At 47.7% G+C, this 17,893-nt stretch overlaps 1 protein-coding gene across 1 annotated transcript in view; it reads left to right on the top strand.

Moving 5' to 3' along the window:
- The window catches only part of plxna1a (plexin A1a), a 238,802-nt gene that overhangs the window by 187,018 nt on the left and 33,891 nt on the right, over nt 1–17,893 (top strand). The window contains exons 10-14 of the mRNA XM_039008029.1: nt 4,966–5,062; nt 8,548–8,738; nt 15,449–15,600; nt 16,075–16,195; nt 16,305–16,441. Coding sequence (XP_038863957.1) covers nt 4,966–5,062; nt 8,548–8,738; nt 15,449–15,600; nt 16,075–16,195; nt 16,305–16,441 — 698 coding nt within the window. The remainder of the gene's footprint in view (nt 1–4,965; nt 5,063–8,547; nt 8,739–15,448; nt 15,601–16,074; nt 16,196–16,304; nt 16,442–17,893) is intronic.

Genomic DNA, 17,893 nt, shown 5'->3' with positions numbered 1-17,893 from the left:
GACAGACATAAAGAGACAGACAGACAGAAAGAGACAGACAGACAGACAGACAGACAGAAAGAGACAGACAGACAGAAAGAGACAGACAGACAGACAGACAGACAGACAGACAGACAGACAGACAGACAGACAGACAGACAGACAGACAGACAGACAGACAGACAGACAGACAGACAGACAGACAGACAGACAGAAAGAGACAAACAGACAGACATAAAGAGACAGACATCAAGTGACAGACAAACAGACATAAAGAGACAGACAGACAGACATAAAGAGACAGACAGGCAGATTTAAAGAGACAGACAGACAGACATAAAGAGACAGACAGACATAAAGAGACACACAGACAGACATAAAAAGACAGACAGACAGACAGACATAAAGAGACAGACAGACAGACATAAAGAGACAGACAGGCAGACGTAAAGAGACAGACAGACAGACATAAAGAGACAGACAGACAGACAGACAGACAGACAGACAGACAGACAGACAGACAGACAGACATAAAGAGACAGACAGACAGACAAACAGACAGACATAAAGAGACAGACATAAAGTGACAGACAGACAGACATATAGAGACAGACAGACAGACGGACATAAATAGACAGAGACTTACAGACAGACAGACAGACAGACACACAGACACACAGACACACAGACATAAAGAGACACACAGACAGACATAAAAAGACAGACAGACATAAAGAGACAGACAGACAGACATAAAGTGACAGACAGACAGACATAAAGAGACAGACAGACAGACAGATAGATAGACAGACATAAAGAGTCAGAGAGAGAGAGACAGAGAGAGAAAGAGAGATACAAAGAGAGAGACAGAGAGAGAGACAAAGAGAGAGAAAGAGAGAGAGACAACGAGAGATACAGCGAGAGAGACAGCGAGAGAGACAGAGAGAGAGACAAAGATAGATACAAAGAGAGAGACAACGAGAGAGACAGAGAGAGAGACAAAGAGAGAGAGACAGAAAGCGAGAGAGCGATGGCATCTAGAGGAGGGGAAGGGGGTTTCTCAGTAACATTGCTTAGGTGGGCTGGGGGCGGGCCCCTCGCTGATGTTTTAACCACACATGCAGGTACCCCTTCAAAATGACTAATTATCTGTGGGTGACCTGCACAAAGGCACTGGGTTCTTCCACCTCTCCCGAGCAGCATCTGGCCTGTTTTGTTAACATCAGCACTTTTCTGCCCAGCAGACACAGGATATCCAGCCTACACACACACATTCACACTCACAAACACACCAGAGCGCCCTCCTCTCTATATGAATAGCCCAGGACATGCAATTCCAGGAGACAATTAATTGAGAGGAAAGATGATAAAGAATGAAATGCTGGTTCATGTGTATGTTGTTCTTAATGAGGTCAGGGACATGTTACTGCTCACCTTGGGTTTTCTCTGTTCGCATGGCTGATTCATTTCACACAACAGCCTCCACATACCGGCCAGGACATAGTCATGAGCATGATTACTCATCCTGGAACAGAGGAGGTACTGAGAGGACCTGAGAGGAACTGAGAGGAACTGAGAGGACCTGAGAGGAACAGAGTGGAACAGAGAGGAACAGGGAGGAACAGGGAGGAACAGGGAGGAACAGAGAGGAACAGAGTGGATAAGAGTGGAGCACGGAGAGGAGCACATAGGAACAGAGTGGAACAGCTCTCTAGGTGTGATGAAGACACCAGTCCTGACTCTCTCCCAGCTATCTAGGTGTGAAGAGACACCAGTCCTGACTCTCTCCCATCTCTATCCTGGTGCTGGCTGGTCCTGCAGTAAACCACCTGTCTGGTGCATGTGAGTGACATGGCGTTGAGTTGGTGTCACGCTAGCATCATGGGGTCATTGGCATCTTGTAAATGGGCACATAAATAAAGCAGGGTGGTGGCGGCAAGGAGAACAGGGCGTCTTGGTGGTTGGTGGCCGTTGTGTCGCAGGCGGACTAATCGTGGCGTTTAAAGTTTAATGTGGGCCTACCACAGAGATGTGTCAGGAGCAGGGTTAGACTGCTGGTGTCCATGGCCTTCACTCATTAATGATGAATGGGCAGGGTAGGGGGCTGGGGTGGGATCCCATGTCCTGCACAGTTTAGTGTTGTGATTTAACAGACAAGAGTGGTTGAGGTCAAAATGACCAGATGGGTTCTTGTAACAGAGGCAAGGGACATTTTGGATGTAGAGTGAGTCAAAATAGGAGTTTTCAGGTCAGATCACTGAATAAGGCTGTAAATACAGCTGAAAGCAACTAAATAAACAATGCAGCATAAGATGTGGAGACCAGTGTTAATTGAGTGGGTTAGGGGTTGGCCTTTATGGCCAGGCTATGCGTAGGTTGGAGGCTGGGCCAGAAAGTCTGGGTGAAGGGCTCCTGGGGTCTGTACATACAGTACAGTGTGTGTTAGACCTCAGCCCACTCTCTGACTGATCTCTGTAGCCGATGTGAGTAGGACTTTCAAACGTGTTAACCCTCTCAAGGCTGCCGGCCCAGAAGGCATACCAAGCCGTGTCCTCAGTGCATGCGCAGACCAGCAAAATGGAGTCTTCACAGACATACAACCTCTCCCTATCCCAGTCTGTAATCCCCACTTGCATCAAGGTAACTGAACTAAATGAATATTGCCCCATAGCACACAGCTCTGCCATCGTGAAGTGGTTTGAGAGGCTAGTCAAGGACCATATCACCTCCAACTTGCCCGATAGATTAGACCTACTACAATTTGCATACCGCCCCAACAAATTCCTCGCACTGCACAGCGCCTTATCCCACCTTGACAAGAGGAATAGCTACTGTATGTGAGAATGGTGTTCATCAACTACAGCTCTGCTTTCAACACCATAGTTCTCTCCAAGCTTGTCACTAAGCTCCGGGCCCTGGGTCTGAAGTCCTCCCTGTGTAACTGGGTCCTGGACTTCCTGACGGGCCGACCCCAGGTGGTGAGGGTAGGCAACATCACCTCCTCTATGCTGACCCTCAACACAGCCCCTTCCTGTACTCCCTGTTCACCCATGACTGCGTGGCTACACACGACTCCAACTCAGTCATCAAGTTTGCTGACGACACGAAAGTGGGAGTCCTGATTACCAACAACGACGAGACAGCCTACAGCAGGGGGATTTTATTTGGTCCCCCAACTTTTCTGTTGGATATAAAATCATCAGGAAATCAGCTCAAAGTGATTTTAACTGAGGAAATCTGTTCCCAACTATTCCCACGCATAAATAGAGGCAAATTTGGTCGTATCAGAATGTAATTAAAAATGTTAATAATTCTGTTTTTGTCAAAGTTATACTATATCTGTTTGGGATTAGTACGGTCAATTTGCAGTGTACAAATGATCTATTACTATGTTCTGGCCCCCGACCATCCGCTCAAGGAAAAAACGGCCCACAGCTGGATGTAATTGGGGACCCCTGGCCTACAGGGAAGAGGTTAGAGCCCTGGCGGAGTGGGCCAGGAAAATGACCTCTTCCTCAATGTCAAAAAACAAAGGAGCTGATCGTGGACTACAGGAGACAGAAGAGGGGGCACGCCCCCATCCACATCGACGGGGCCGCAGCGGAGGGTCAAAGCGTGGCGTGCACATCACTGAGGACCTGAAATGGCAGCCGCCTTGGTGAAGAAGGCGCAACCACAGGCGGCTGAAGAAATTCAGTATGGCCTCTAAGACCCTGACACACTTCTACAAATGCAGCATTGAGAGCATTCTGTCGGGCTGCATCACTGCCTGGTACGGCAAATGCACCGCCCTCAACCGCATGGCTCTCCAGAGGGTAGTGCGGTCAACCCAACGCTTCACGGGAACATGCTGCCGGCCCTCCAGGACATTTAGAACACTCGGTGTCAAAGGAAGGCCAAAAAGATCATCAAGGACTTCAGCCACCCGAGCCACGGTCTGTTCACTCTCACTACCTTCTAGCACGGAGACGCTACAGCTTGCCATCAGACATCACTAATCGGCTGCCTGCCCGGTACTCAGCCCTGTACCTTGAGACTAATGCCCCAGGTATATAGAGTCATTGAATGCTGGCCACCTCATATTCTGTTTATTTACTGTTGTTTACTCACTGTGTATGTACAGTATATACTGTATTCTCAACATAGCCCATTGTAATATACCTACTACTGTACATACCATTTTCATTCCAATGATATACTGTCTATACACTCCACATATTTATATTCTGCATTCTGACACATGCTCCCTCTAATATATCTACTCAGGATTGTTAATTGGTCCCTTTCTGTTATTTCATGATTTTTGTTCATATATATTTTTATTTTATTTTGTGTTTGTATTGTATTTACGAGACATTCTACTGCACTGTTGGAGCTAGTAACATAAGCATTTACCTGCACCTGCTATAACACCTGCAAATCTCTATACACAACCAATCAACTTTGATTTGATTTGATTTGACTGGGTGCCCATGGGAAGAGGCACAAGGCTGGGAGGAAGCGCAGGGCCCAAATGAGACGTGTCAGGGAACAAATTGAAAATGCCAATTTCACTTACTCCTCGGCATCGTTCTTCACGCCTAAATTCTGCCACTTATTTCATGTGTAAATTAATGGCCTCCTCACAGTCATTTAGATTTATCCAGATTTCCATCCTCCTTTCGCTCCCATTCTCCCTCCCCCTCAACTCAACATATACCTCTATATGCACTGGATGTGTAGTATTGGTATTGGAAACCTGATGGGTGTGTTTGTGTGTCTGTTCATATTTATGAGAAAGTTTGTTCTTTGAGGGGGTTTCTGGGTGCACGTGTTGTGATTGGGTGAAGAGTGAGGTTCTCTCCTCTTTCTCTTACTCCCCTTCTATCATACCAATCTGGCTCTGTTTCACACATAGTGATGTGAATACTGACACTGAATGTTCAGGCTCCATGAGGCCTGTAGATACTGATCAATGTTTGTTTCTCTTTCTCTCCCTCTTTCCAGTACGACTATGAGGGTAATGACATCAGTGACCTGCCTGTGGATCTCTCTGTGGTGTGGAATGGCAACCAAGTCATCGACAACCCCTTCAACATACAAGGTAAAACCTCCCCTCTACCTCTTTCCTCCCTTCTCCCCTAATCTCCTCTCTCTCCTCCTTTCCTCTTTCCCCTCTTTTCCTCTCTCACCTCCTCTCCTCTCACCTCCTCTCCTCCCTCCTCTCTTCTCTCCCCTCCTCTCTCCCCTCCTCTCTCCCCTCCCCTCTCTCCTCCTCTTCTCTCTCCCCTCCTCACCTCCCCTCTCCCCTCCCCTCCTCTCCTCTCTCCCCTCTTCTCCTCTCTCCTCCTCTTCTCTTTTCCCTCCTCACTCCCCTCTTCCCTCCTCTCCCTTCTCCCCTCCTCTCCTCTCTCCCCTCTTCTCCTCTCTCTCCTCCTCTTCTCTCCCCTCCTCACCTCCCCTCTCTCCCCTCCTCTCCTCTCTCCCCTCCTCTCCCTTCTCCCCTCCTCTCCTCTCCTCTCTCCCCTCCTCTCCTCTCTCCCCTCGTCGCTACACTCTTTTAAATCCCTAAGATCCAATTGGAGGAGCCCCTTCCTCTCCAGCAGCACGCCTTTGAAAGGGAATTAAAGTGTTTTTACGCATGGCTACGCCTCTTGCTAGGCCCCGCTGGGTTCAATAATGCTTATCTCTCCCAGCGCTGTTTGCAGTAACTCCCTCCAAAACAACATGCTGCAGATGAATAGAGTGGTGATAAATAAATAAAGAGAGGGATGGATGGAATTCGAGGAAGAGAACACGATTTGGGCCTTTGTTCCTCTGTGATCTGGCTGGTCTGGGGTCAGATCCTACTATTGCTGCTTAGGAGGCTCATCCTGCTGAATGGAGAGCCAGGTCTCAGTCATCACTAGGGGAAAGATAGTTGAGTAGCACTGCGTTTAAGATAAACATCCTAACACATTTAAAAATATATATACATGTATATATATTTCACCTTTATTTAACCAGGTAGGCTAGTTGAGAACAAGTTCTCATTTACAACTGCGACCTGGCCAAGATAAAGCAAAGCAGTGCGACACAAACAACAACACAGAGTTACACATGGAATAAACAAACATACAGTAAATAATACAATACAGAAAGTCTATATACAGTGTGTGCAAATGAGGTAGGATAAGGGGGGTGAGGCAATAAATAGGCCATATTGGTGAAATTATTACAGTATGGCAAATTAAACACTGGGGTGATAGATGTGCAGAAGATGAGTGTGCAAGTAGCGGTACTGGGGTGCAAAGGAGCAAAATAAATAACAGTATGAGGATGAGGTAGTTGGATGGGCTATTTACAGATGGGCTATGTACAGGTGCAGTGATCTGTGAGCTGCTCTGACAGCTGGTGCTTAAAGCTAGTGAGGGAGATATGATTCTCCAGCTTCAGTGATTTTTGCAGTTCGGTCCAGTCATTGGCAGCAGAGAACTGGAAGGAAAGGCGGGCAAAGGAGGAATTGGCTTTGGGGGTGACCAGTGAAATATACCTGCTGGAGCGCGTGCTGCGGGCGGGTGCTGCTATGGTGACCAATGAGCTGAGATAAGGCAGGGCTTTACCTAGCAACGACTTATAGATGACCTGGAGCCAGTGGGTTTGGTGACGAATATGTAGCGAGGACCAGCCAACGAGAGCATACAGGTCGCAGTGGTGGGTAGTATATAGGGCTTTGGTGACAAAATGGATGGCACTGTGATAGACTGCATCCAATTTGCTGAGTAGAGTGTTGGAGACTATTTTGTAAATGACATCGCTGAAGTAAAGGATCGGTAGGATAGTCAGTTTTACAAGGGTATGTTTAGCAGCATGAGTGAAGGATGCTTTGTTGCGAAATAGGAAGCCGATTCTAGATTTAATTTTGGATTGGAGATGCTTAATGTGGGTCTGGAAGGAGAGTTTACAGTCTAACCAGACACCTAGGTATTTGTAGTTGTCCACATATTCTAAGTCAGAACCATCCAGAGTAGTGACGCTGGACGGGTGGGTAGGTGTGGGCAGCGATCGGTTGAAGAGCATGCATTTAGTTTTGCTTGCATTTAAGAGCAGTTGGAGGCCACGGAAGGAGAGTTATAATGGCATTGAAGCTCGTCTGGAGGTTAGTTAACACAGTGTCCAAAGAAGGGCCAGAAGTATACAGAATGGTGTCACATGGAGTTATCTTTTACCAATGGGGTATGGATCCATCCTCTGTTTCCCCACCATGTGGTGTAGCTGGGGGTCTCCAGCTAGGATTATATCCTTTCTATTTAGAGTGGATAGAAGTAATATCATGATGTCTCCCGCATCCTCACGCCGTATTTTAGACACCCCATTCTGGTCATTGGATCAAGGTTATTTGATCTAAACACATGCTTTATGTCGAATTACGTTTATCGCTTGGCCTCATTTGTTAATTGGCATTTGCGAACTCACTCTGCATATTGCTGCTTGAGCGTGACCTGATTTGGTGTTGTGGGGGCTGGGCCTGTACAAGGCTGAAGTGTCTGTCTGACTGCTCTAAAAGCCTTTACATGAAAGGATTGTGGATTAAATGGACCCCTTTCTCTCAGTAATATAAGATAAGTAGAGGTTTTAACAAGCACTCAGTGGAGCATCATGTCCTTTTGCATCACCTTGGATGCTGAGACTTTAGCCCTCTTTATTCTACTGCCTATGGATTGTCACAAAATCTGTAATGACACACCCATTTCCTGATGTTGGAATACAGTCTCTTCCATAGTAGCATTTGTTAAAGCTGGAACAGAAATTAAGAATCTAAACTTTCTTAGTACCTGCTGTGCAAAGGCCAGTTACATTGTACTCTGCCCAAACTTCCACGCTTAATTTGACACGTTGAAACATCCCGAAACTAAATTTCAAACTAGCCCTGCTTTATTCAAGCCCAACAAAGACCTTCCCTTCCCTTTCCTTTCCTCACCCTTCCCTGTGTTTTTCTCTATTTGTCTCTGTCCCTCCCTTCCTCCCTCCGTGAATCACGGTGAATTATCCATCTCTGCCAGACTGCCCGAGAAAGCCCACTTTTGCCTTGGTGTAAAGTGGAAATCTTAATGTAATTAAATCATTAATTTGGTTCAGTTTAATTAGCACCGCGCTACTTTTAAGCTTAGCCGTGGCAAATGAGATTAGCAGGCAGGTCCGCGGCGGGTGGATGGATACGCCGTCTCCTTTGAAGTCCTGCGGCTGTCTGTGGAGCGCCGTGCCATGATGTTCTTTTTTCACCATCTCTCTTTTGTTTTCTATCTCTCTCTCCCTCTCACTTTCTCTATCTATTTCTCTCTCCCCTCTCTCTCCTTCTTTCTCTTTCTCCTCTCTCTCAATTCTTACTGCTAATTGCTAATTCTTTTAAAAGCATAACTCTGAGCATTAGTGCCCCCCCAAACAACACAACAACAAGGGAATTAGGTGTTTTCGTGTCTTATTTTAATGCTTGTTTCTCATACCACAGCATGAAGGTGAAATGCAAGGTGTTGAAACTTAGTCTCAAACAACAACAATGATATTCACCTCTATCTCTCCTTCTCTCTCTCTGTTCTCACTGTGTTTCAGCCCACCTGTATAAGTGTTATGCGCTGCGGGACAGCTGTGGGATGTGTCTGAAGGCTGACCCCAGGTTCGAGTGTGGCTGGTGTGTTCAGGAGAAGAAGTGTTCTCTGAGACAGGAGTGTGCGCCGCTGGAGAGTAGCTGGATGCACGCCACCGCCGGCAACAGCCGCTGTACACACCCAAAGATCACCAAGGTGAGACAGGCTCTAGGTGTGTGTGGGTGTGGGTGTGCAGTAGGATCCAGTTCAAATCAAACTTTATTTGTCACATGCGCCGAATACAACATGTGTAGATCTTACAGTGAAATGCTTACTTACAAGCCCTTAACCAACAGTGCAGTTCAAGAAAATATTTACTTGGCCTTCCGAGTGGCGCAGCTGTCTAAAGCACTGCATCGCAGTGCTAGAGGCGTCACTACAGACCTGGTTCCGATCCCGGGCTGTATCACAACAGGAGTCCCATAGGACGGCGCACAATTGGCCCCGTGTCGTCTGGGTTAGGGGAGGGTTTGGCCGGGGGGCTTTACTTGGCTCATCGCCCTCTAGTGACTCCTTGTGGTGGGCCGTGCACCTCTAGGCTGACCTTGGTTGTCAGTTGAACGGTGTTTCCTCCGACATGTTGCTGCAGCTGGCTTCGGGGTTAAGCGGGCGGGTGTTAAGAGGCGCGGTTTGGCGGGTCATATTTTGGAGGACGCATGACTCGACCTTCGCCTTTCCCGAGCCCGTTGGTGAGTTGCAGTGATGAGAAAATATTGAAATTGGGGAGAAAAAGGGGGTAAAAGAAAAAAAGATATATTCTAAAAGTAAAAAATACTATCAAAAGTAACACAATAAAATAACAATAACGAGGCTATATACAGGGAGTACCGGTACCAAGTCAATGTGCTGGGGTACAGGTTAGTCGAGTTAATTACGTAGGGGTAAAGTGACTATGCATAGATAATAAACAGTGAGTAGCAGCATTGTAAAAACAAAGGGGGGGGGGGGGTCAATGTAAATAGTCCAGGTGGCCATTTGATCAAATATTAAGTTGTCTTATGGTTTGGGGTTAGCCGCTGTTAAGGGGCCTTTTGGATCTAGACTTGGCGCTCCGGTACCGCTTGCCGTGCGGTACCAAAGAGAACAGTCTATGACTTGGGGGACTTTTTGGGCCTTCCTCTGATACCGCCTATATAGGTCCTGGATGGCAGGAAGCTTGGTCCCCATGATGTACTGGGCTGTACGCACTACCCTCTGTAGCGCCTTACTGTCGGAGGCCAAGCAGTTGCCATTCCAGACGGTGATGCAACCGGTCAGGATGCTCTCGATGGTGCAGCTGTAGAAATTTTTGAAGATTTGTGGACCCATACCAAATATTTTCAGTCTCCTGAGGGGGAATAGGTTTTGTTATGCCCTCTTCATGACTGTCTTGGTGTGTTTGGACCATGATAGTTTGTTAGTGATGTGGACACCAAGGAACTTGAAGCTCTCGACCCGCTCCTCTACAGCCCCATCGATGTGAATGGGGGTGTGTTTGGCCCTCCTTTCCCTGTAGTCCATGATCAGCTCCTTTGTCTTGCACACATTGAGGGAGAGGTTGTTGTCCTGGCACCACACGGCCAGGTCTCTGACCTCCTCCCTATTGGCTGTCTCATCTTTGTCGGTGATCAGGCCTACCACTGTTGTGTTGTCAGCAAACTTAATGATGTTGTTGGAGTCGTGCTTGGCCACGCAGTCATGGGTGAACAGGGCGTACAGGAGGGGACTAAACACGCACCCGAGGGGCCCCCGTGTTGAGGATCAGCGTGGCAGATGTGTTGCTACCTACCCTTACCACCTGGGGATGGCCCGTCAGGAAGTCCAGGATCCAGTTGCAGAGGGAGGTGTTCAGTCCCAGGGTCCTTAGCTTAGTGATGAGCTTTGTGGTCGCTATGGTGTTGAATGCTGAGCTGTAGTCAATGAACAGCATTCTCACATAGGTGTTCCTTTGCCCAGGTGGGAAAGGGAAGTGTGGAGTGCGATTGAGATTGCGTCATCTGTGGATCTATTGGGGCAGTATGCTTCTTGGCTACGGACGTGAGTGCTACGAGGCTCTTTCGTATAGCTGGATTGGATGGACGGTGGTCATCTGTTGATCTGTGCCTCAGTAAAGATCTGATGCTGGCTGTGTACCAGACTACTGTTCTCTCTCTCTCGCTGTCTCTCTCTCTCTCTCTGTCTCTCTCTGTCTCTGTCTCTCTCTCTTGCTGTCTCTATCTCTGTATCTCTCCCTCTCTCTCTCTGTCACTCTCTCTCTCTATCTCCGTCCTTCTCTGCTCTAGTGCTAAACCTCACAATGCGTTTATAGCTGATTACATCCATACCACCTACACACAGCAACAAGCCCAGCCCACACTCCGCCTACTCCTGATTTAACCTCACCCCATTCAAGAACAAATCCAACTCATTCCTCTATTATTGCTATTTGCAGTATATTTGCTGCACCTGACACCTTGCTTGGGGGCAAATGCAGAGTGTTGTGTTAGTGTGTGTGTCTGCGTCCTTTAATCTACTCTGGAGAGGCAGCTAGTGTTTCAGCACATTATAAATCCCAGATATTGGATAATTGGCACTGGCACAGGAAGTAATCCCTCCACGATGCCTGCCTCTCTCTCTCTCTCTCTCTCTCAGACAGAGTTCACAAGACGGAAGGAGGGAAGGAAGGAGAGGAAGAGGAGGGAGGGGAAGGTGCCAACTGAAAGGAAATTCCGCAGTAAAGAGAATGAATACATAAAAATGCTTGATAGGTCGTTGCGTCATTCGGTAGTGATCTCTCTGTCTCTCTGAAATGGCACCCTATGGTCATGAAAGCAGCCCACCTTACAAGCTGAAAGGCAGCTGCTCTGTGATATGGTTGTAACAAAGAGCAGAGGACCTTGACTCCATGTTACATCAACCTCATGAGAGATAACATGTTCCTCTTTAACAACTCTCTTTCCCTTTTTCAAATGGTTTCATTCTCTTGTCTTCATCTTTTTTACATTGTCGTTCTTTCTCTCGTCTCTCTCTCTCGCTCTCTCTCCATCCCTTTCTCTCGCTCTCTCTCCATCCCTTTCTCTCACTCTCTCTGTCTCTCTCTCTCTCTCTCTCCATCCCTTTCTCTCGCTCTCTCTCCATCCCTTTCTCTCGCTCTCTCTCCATCCCTTTCTCTCGCTCTCTCTCTGTCTCTCTCTCCATCCCTTTCTCTGTCTCTCTTTATTCATATGATGGGGACTGTGTGCCTCTTTATATTAGCAGGTGGATTAGCTGGTAATTTCATTTGGAATATTAGAGTATTTAACCAGGATTTCCCAGCTCTTTCTTCATTGCAATAGGAGCCCCAGAGTGGTGCAAGTAATTTAATTATTTTTCTCTTCCTCCTCATTGTCCGTCAATAAGGAGCATCTCATGAATTTTGACTGACATCTCGACTGCTAGTCGGTACTCAGAGGGCCCAAACATTCTACCCTCCCTTCCCAATCCATCACAAAGGGGTCTGAATAGCTCTTACGCCTCTCTTTTCCTCCTCCCACTCTGGAGGAACGGGGAAGACAAAGCGCCGGAATGAGGCTACATCTGATAAGAGGAAGGGGGACAGGAGTCCCCCCTCAGCTAGTGTCTCTCCCCCCATAATAACCAACCCTCCCTCTCTCCTCTCCATCCCTCCCTCAGCCTAGGCCGGTGCTCTGTTCCTGGTTCTGTGTGTGTTTGTGTGTGTGTGAGTTGTCTCAGATAAATATTATATCAGAGTGAATGCACTTAGCTGAGAGTGAGTGGGTAGGAGGGATGTTCCTGTGCTACTTATTGTCTCTCTATCCCCCGACCCCCTTGTTAGAGAGCACCCTGGATTTGATTTGACACTTCAGCACGTAAAATATACATCTGTTGTTCTGTCGTGCGTGTGCAAGGGGATTCTTGTTTTATTCAGAGGAAGAGGGGGGTGTGATTAGAGAGAGAAGGGGATTGAGAGGGGTGTACGAAAGTGAAGAACTATAGGAGTGGTGGAGTGGGGCTCAGCACATTGAGTTAAGGATTCTTCAGAGTAATCTAGCTCCTGTATGTTCCTACTGTGGCCAAAATCCATCTCCAACTGTCATGTCCATGTTTCAATCCACGTGGAGCAATGAGGTATTCTGCTGTATAAATGGGCTCTTATTGCTCATTCTCTTTCTCTCTCTCTCTCACTCGCTCTCTCTCTCTCCTTCTCTCAGGGTGTGGGGGGTGGGGGGTCATGTGAAACGACCCCTCTGAAACCAATTAAAACACCCTACTTCACCGTTTTAACTTCAGTTCAGTGTTCAGAGTTCAGAGACCAGTGTTCAGAGTTCAGTGTTCAGAGGCCAGTGTTTTCATCATGACAGGTCCTAGAGGTTCCCAGGGGTCAGACTGAGAACTCATAAGATGAGCAAACAAACTAGAAAGGCGAGAGCACAGACGCCTCTGAAGATCACAGACAATGTGTGTGTCAGACCCTATGAGGTCTGTTTACAATGCTTTCTGAGGGAGATTGCAGCCTGTAAGATAAAAAGCAGGAACCAAATAGAGGACATCTGCTCCACCATTCACACTGTTGTAGTTGTTATTATGGGTATAGGAGTCGCCCCTCAGCTTCACCCCCCTCATTACAACCCCCTCACTCCTCCCTGACCAAAACTACACTACACAATTTGGCAGTGTCAGGGTAGGTTCATACTGTGTTTGACAGCTATGCAATACACTGTATTTCTCTAAATGATGTTGCCTATGTGTTGAGTGGTTCCAGAAACATGGTCTCCTACCATTGGCTGTCAGCATAACTGTCTTCCTTCCCCAGCCTCTCTTTGAATACAGTAACAACCCAATTTACAGCCTGCCTAAGCCCATGTGGGCATGTGTCCCTAGTTCCCAGTCCAACCACACTGGCGTCACCCTGCTGTAGCCCTGCTCCACACTGGTTTGACGGCCTACAGCACAGACCTCTAGCAACCACCATTCTGCCCCACTCTGCTTTTACAGGATACAGCACCGCTGCCATGTCATTATGTGGTAGAGGCATAGCGCTGGGGCTGAGTGAGGTTAGGCTGCCTGTGAAAGCCTAGCCGCTGGGGATTGCTACTGGGGCCACTACAGAACCCAGGGGTGGCCAGCCAATGAAACGCAATAATGCCTCAGGACACGCCAGGGCGCCGTTTCCCTGACACGCTCTGCCCAGCCAACCAGGTTGTGGAACAGGCAGCCAGTGAGATTACCCATAATTACCTCGTGATGGTTGTTAGAGGCCGCCTCCCGGACGCTGCCGCCTCACATCAGTCATCATATTTGTTTTGTCATGCCACACCTGTCCTCGTTACGGGGAGTAATTTGGCTAAATAAATCACATTATGAAGCTGCCGTGTGACACGCTGCTACAGAATGGCGATGCGGGAGCCGGTGTAATAACTTTCAATTAGGTGGGGAAGAGGCCTTTCGCTGTGCGCCACACAAGGTTTTTCTGTTTTTCAAAGCGGATAGGTGATTTTTCTTCATTAAAACACGGCTTGCTGGATTATGGTGTGTGGGTGAACGTGAGAGAAAGAGTAGCCAGGACAAACATATTTTCACTATATCACTAATATCATCAAAATCAATATATCATAGCACATTTTTGGGCTCATTCAGTAGTTTGATAAAGTAGAATCCTGTGTAAAAATGAATGTTAAAAGTACCATTTATATTCCTAAAACATTGTTTGAAAATTATACTGCTGCTGCTTCCTATTGTCATTGTTTTTTGATTGATGGCCGAGTCTCAAACACCGGTTTTAGATATTCATAATCAATATACTCTAATAAGTTGACATTTTGAAGAAAAGTTACTCCCTACACACGTGTTACACTTGTGTTCAGATTACTTGTATTTGCTAAATTAGTACCTTATAAATTGCACACATATTTACCAAGCGGTCACTCAAGACTGGAATTGATTAGCTTGTTCTACTGTAATCAATAGCGCATGCAAATGAAGCACTCAGGTTGATATTGTATTGAAATCAATGCAACTGGGATACTACAGTAACTGCTGCGATATGTAGACTACTGTTTGCGCTCTTCTAACAGATAAACCTCAATTAACTTTGGTATGCATACAGTATCTGTCAATAGAAGACAACCTGTCATTGCTACTTATCAACTTATATCTCTTATAACTTATAATGGAGTAGATCATTTCAACAAATCCTCAAATCGGTTTCTAAATAGCGACAGGGGTTGGCTTTCATTTGAATGATAGATTAACCCTCAAATCCGTGAATTCAAGTGAGGCCAGAGACATTTCTAATAAAATATTCTAGCCAGCGTGGACAAGTCCCACTACGGACTGGCACATATAACAAAAACACTGGTACTAAACCAAAAATATTGATCCGTTTTAAGCAATCGATTTTGTGAGATCGTGCTGCCTATTAACTTTAATACTAACATCACAAATCTGAGGTAAAAATGATATGTATTTCCTGGAATTCTTGTGGTGAAAACATTAGTCTGTGTAATGTAGTAACACATTCTGTCCACCATGGGGAAATTAGCATAATATAACATAATTCAATATGTCGAAGTTATTCAATATTTGAATATATGATGATAGTATTTGTAGCACACTCACAAATGTGTTCAACAATGACATCTATTTCTTCCTACTTTAACCATGGAAAGAGTTTAAAAAAATGCTCCTAAGCACAATTTAACCAGGTGCTCTAGACTAGAGCGTTAGCAGCAGACATAGTCTCCCACACAAAGTGCCATTTAGTCTGCCCTGCGTAGACTTACAGTACAAGGTGTTGGCCTTACCTTGCCTCTCACTGACTTCTAACCATATAGTCATTGGTTCTGACAATGATCTTCTTCTCTCCCTCCCTCCTTCCTTTCCTCCCTCCCTGTGTGTTTGTCTTGCAGCTGTTTCCGGAGACAGGGCCGAGACAGGGGGGCACCAGACTGACCATCACGGGGGAGAACCTGGGCCTACAGTTCAGGGACATCCAGACAGGAGTGCGTCTGGGCAAGGTGCCCTGTATCCCCATCGAAGAGGACTACATCAGCTCGGAGAGGTGAGGAGGCTCAGCTGCCTGGCACTCACCACTCTCACCATCACCCACGCCTCCTACAAGTGTCCTCTATCTCCCTCCTCCTCTCAGTGTATATCCCCTCTCATCCTCTTCTGCTTCCTGTTGACATTGTCCTTCTGTCCATCTCTCTTCACCTGTCTATTATCTTCTTCCTCTGCTCAGTGTATAGACATCCTCTTCAGCTTTCTCTTTCCTCTCCTTTGACCTCCCTGCTCCCTATATATACAGCTCATTAATTGAATGTAGATAGATCAAACAATCTCTCCATAGAGCATTTAGATGGTAGATGCTCCCTTTCAAATTGGAGGAATCACTACACAAATATCAGACAGCTATACTGTAGCTACAGGTGAGCTCAACACGTGTGTCTTCCCATGTGTCCCTAACTCCTCTCCCCTCCTCCCTCTCCCTTTTTCTCTCTCATACCTTCCCTACTATCACCCCTCTCTCCTACAGAATTGTGTGTTTGCTAAATGATGCCACGGGCTACAGAGTGCAGGAGGCCAACGTGGAGGTGTGTGTGAGGGACTGCCTGGCAGACTACAGGGCCCTCTCACCCCGAGCATTCACCTTCGTGGTAAGTAGCACCCAGGTGACACAGCCGTGGTCAGGGGTGGATGGATCCTTACATTAGACAATGATTATTGGTCATTTTGTTGATTGCATAATAAACGTGTCTTCTACAGACGCCCTTCTTCACGCGGGTGCTGCCTGCCCAGGGCCCTCTCTCAGGGGGCACCAGGATCACCATCGAGGGCAACCACCTCAATGCCGGCAGCTCTGTATCTGTCAACATCGGACGCCACCTCTGCCACTTCAAAAAGTGAGTGTCAGTCTGTCAATTCATACTTCCTGTCTTTAGCTCAGTGGACCCATTGCTGTGCAACACCTAGTGCAGGGTACAGTAGATCTCAGTCTACACCTGTATGAGGAATATTAACAGACTGCCTGTTGAAAGCGGGGCTGCCCTGCATTGCAGCTGAGAGGTAGGTAGAGCCCAGCCAGGTAGGGTGAGTGCCAGGTTCCTACCGGGGGCGGGGGGGGGGGGGGGTTAGTGAGGGGACATACAGGGGGAGTGGGGTGAAGGAACATACAGGGGCAGTGAGGGGAGATACAGGAGGAGTGAGGGTGAGGGGAGGTACAGGGGGAGTGTGGGGACATACAGTGGGAGTGGGGTGAAGGAACATACAGGGGCAGTGAGGGGAGTGAGGAGAGGAGAGATACAGGGGGAGTGAGGGGAGGAGAGATACAGGGGGAGTGGGGGGGGGGGTTCAGGGGGAGTGTGGGGAGATACAGGGTGAGTGAGGGGAGAAATGGGGCTTGAGGGGAGATAGCTTGGCCAGCCTCTGACTAATTTAGACCTCTTGCTGGACCAGAGCCAGGACTATCAGTGAAATACCCCCATTTACAGTACCAGTCAAAAGTTTGGACACACCTACTCATTCCCACTGAGGCGCAGGAACCCGTAGAGCCGGCCGAGGCGTGGGAACCCGACGAGCCGGCCGAGGCAGGCACTGGGAGCCCGACGAGGCAGGCACGGGAGCCCGACGAGCCGGCTGAGGCAGGTACGGGAGCCAGGACGAGCCGGCCGAGAGAGGCACGGGAGCCCGCCGAGCTTGCTGAGGCATCCCCGGTAGCTTCGGCAATTTAAGCCTGATGGGCCAACTGAGGCTTGAGAACCTGTCGAGCCAGCTGAGGCATGGAAGCCTGACGAGTCGGCTGAGGCTTCTCCGGTTGCTTCGGCAGCTGCCCTTGGACCCGATGTCACCAGTAAAAAAAATTACAAATCCCTGTTGCTTCCCTTTGGTGAGGCGTTATTCTGTAACGTGTACGCTGGGAGTCAGGAAGCGAGTAGAGGGAGTGCAAATGTAATAATAAATAAAACATAGCACAAAACAAGAAACACAAAGCGTGAAACAGAATGAGTCAATAACGCCTGGCGAAAGAACCAAAGGGAGTGACAGATATTGGGGAGGTAATCAGGAAGGTGATGGAGTCCAAGTGAGTATCATGATGCGCAGGTGCGTGTAACGATGGTGGCAGGTGTGCGTAATGGTGGGACAACTGGCGACAACGAGCCCCAGAGAGGAGGAGCGGGAGTAGACGTGACAGTCCTGTTGAAAAACAAATGTTAGTCCCACTAAGCTCAAACCTGATGGAATGGCGTATCGCTGCAGAATGCTGTGGTAGCCATGCTTGTTAAGTGTGCCTTGAATTTTAAATAAATCACTGACAGTTTCACCAGCAAAGCACCCCCACACCATCACACCTCCTC

This window comes from Salvelinus namaycush, chromosome 14 (genome assembly GCF_016432855.1).
Source record: "Salvelinus namaycush isolate Seneca chromosome 14, SaNama_1.0, whole genome shotgun sequence".
Classification (NCBI taxonomy): Eukaryota; Metazoa; Chordata; class Actinopteri; order Salmoniformes; family Salmonidae; genus Salvelinus; species Salvelinus namaycush.
This window is presented reverse-complemented; position numbering and strand designations above follow the sequence as displayed.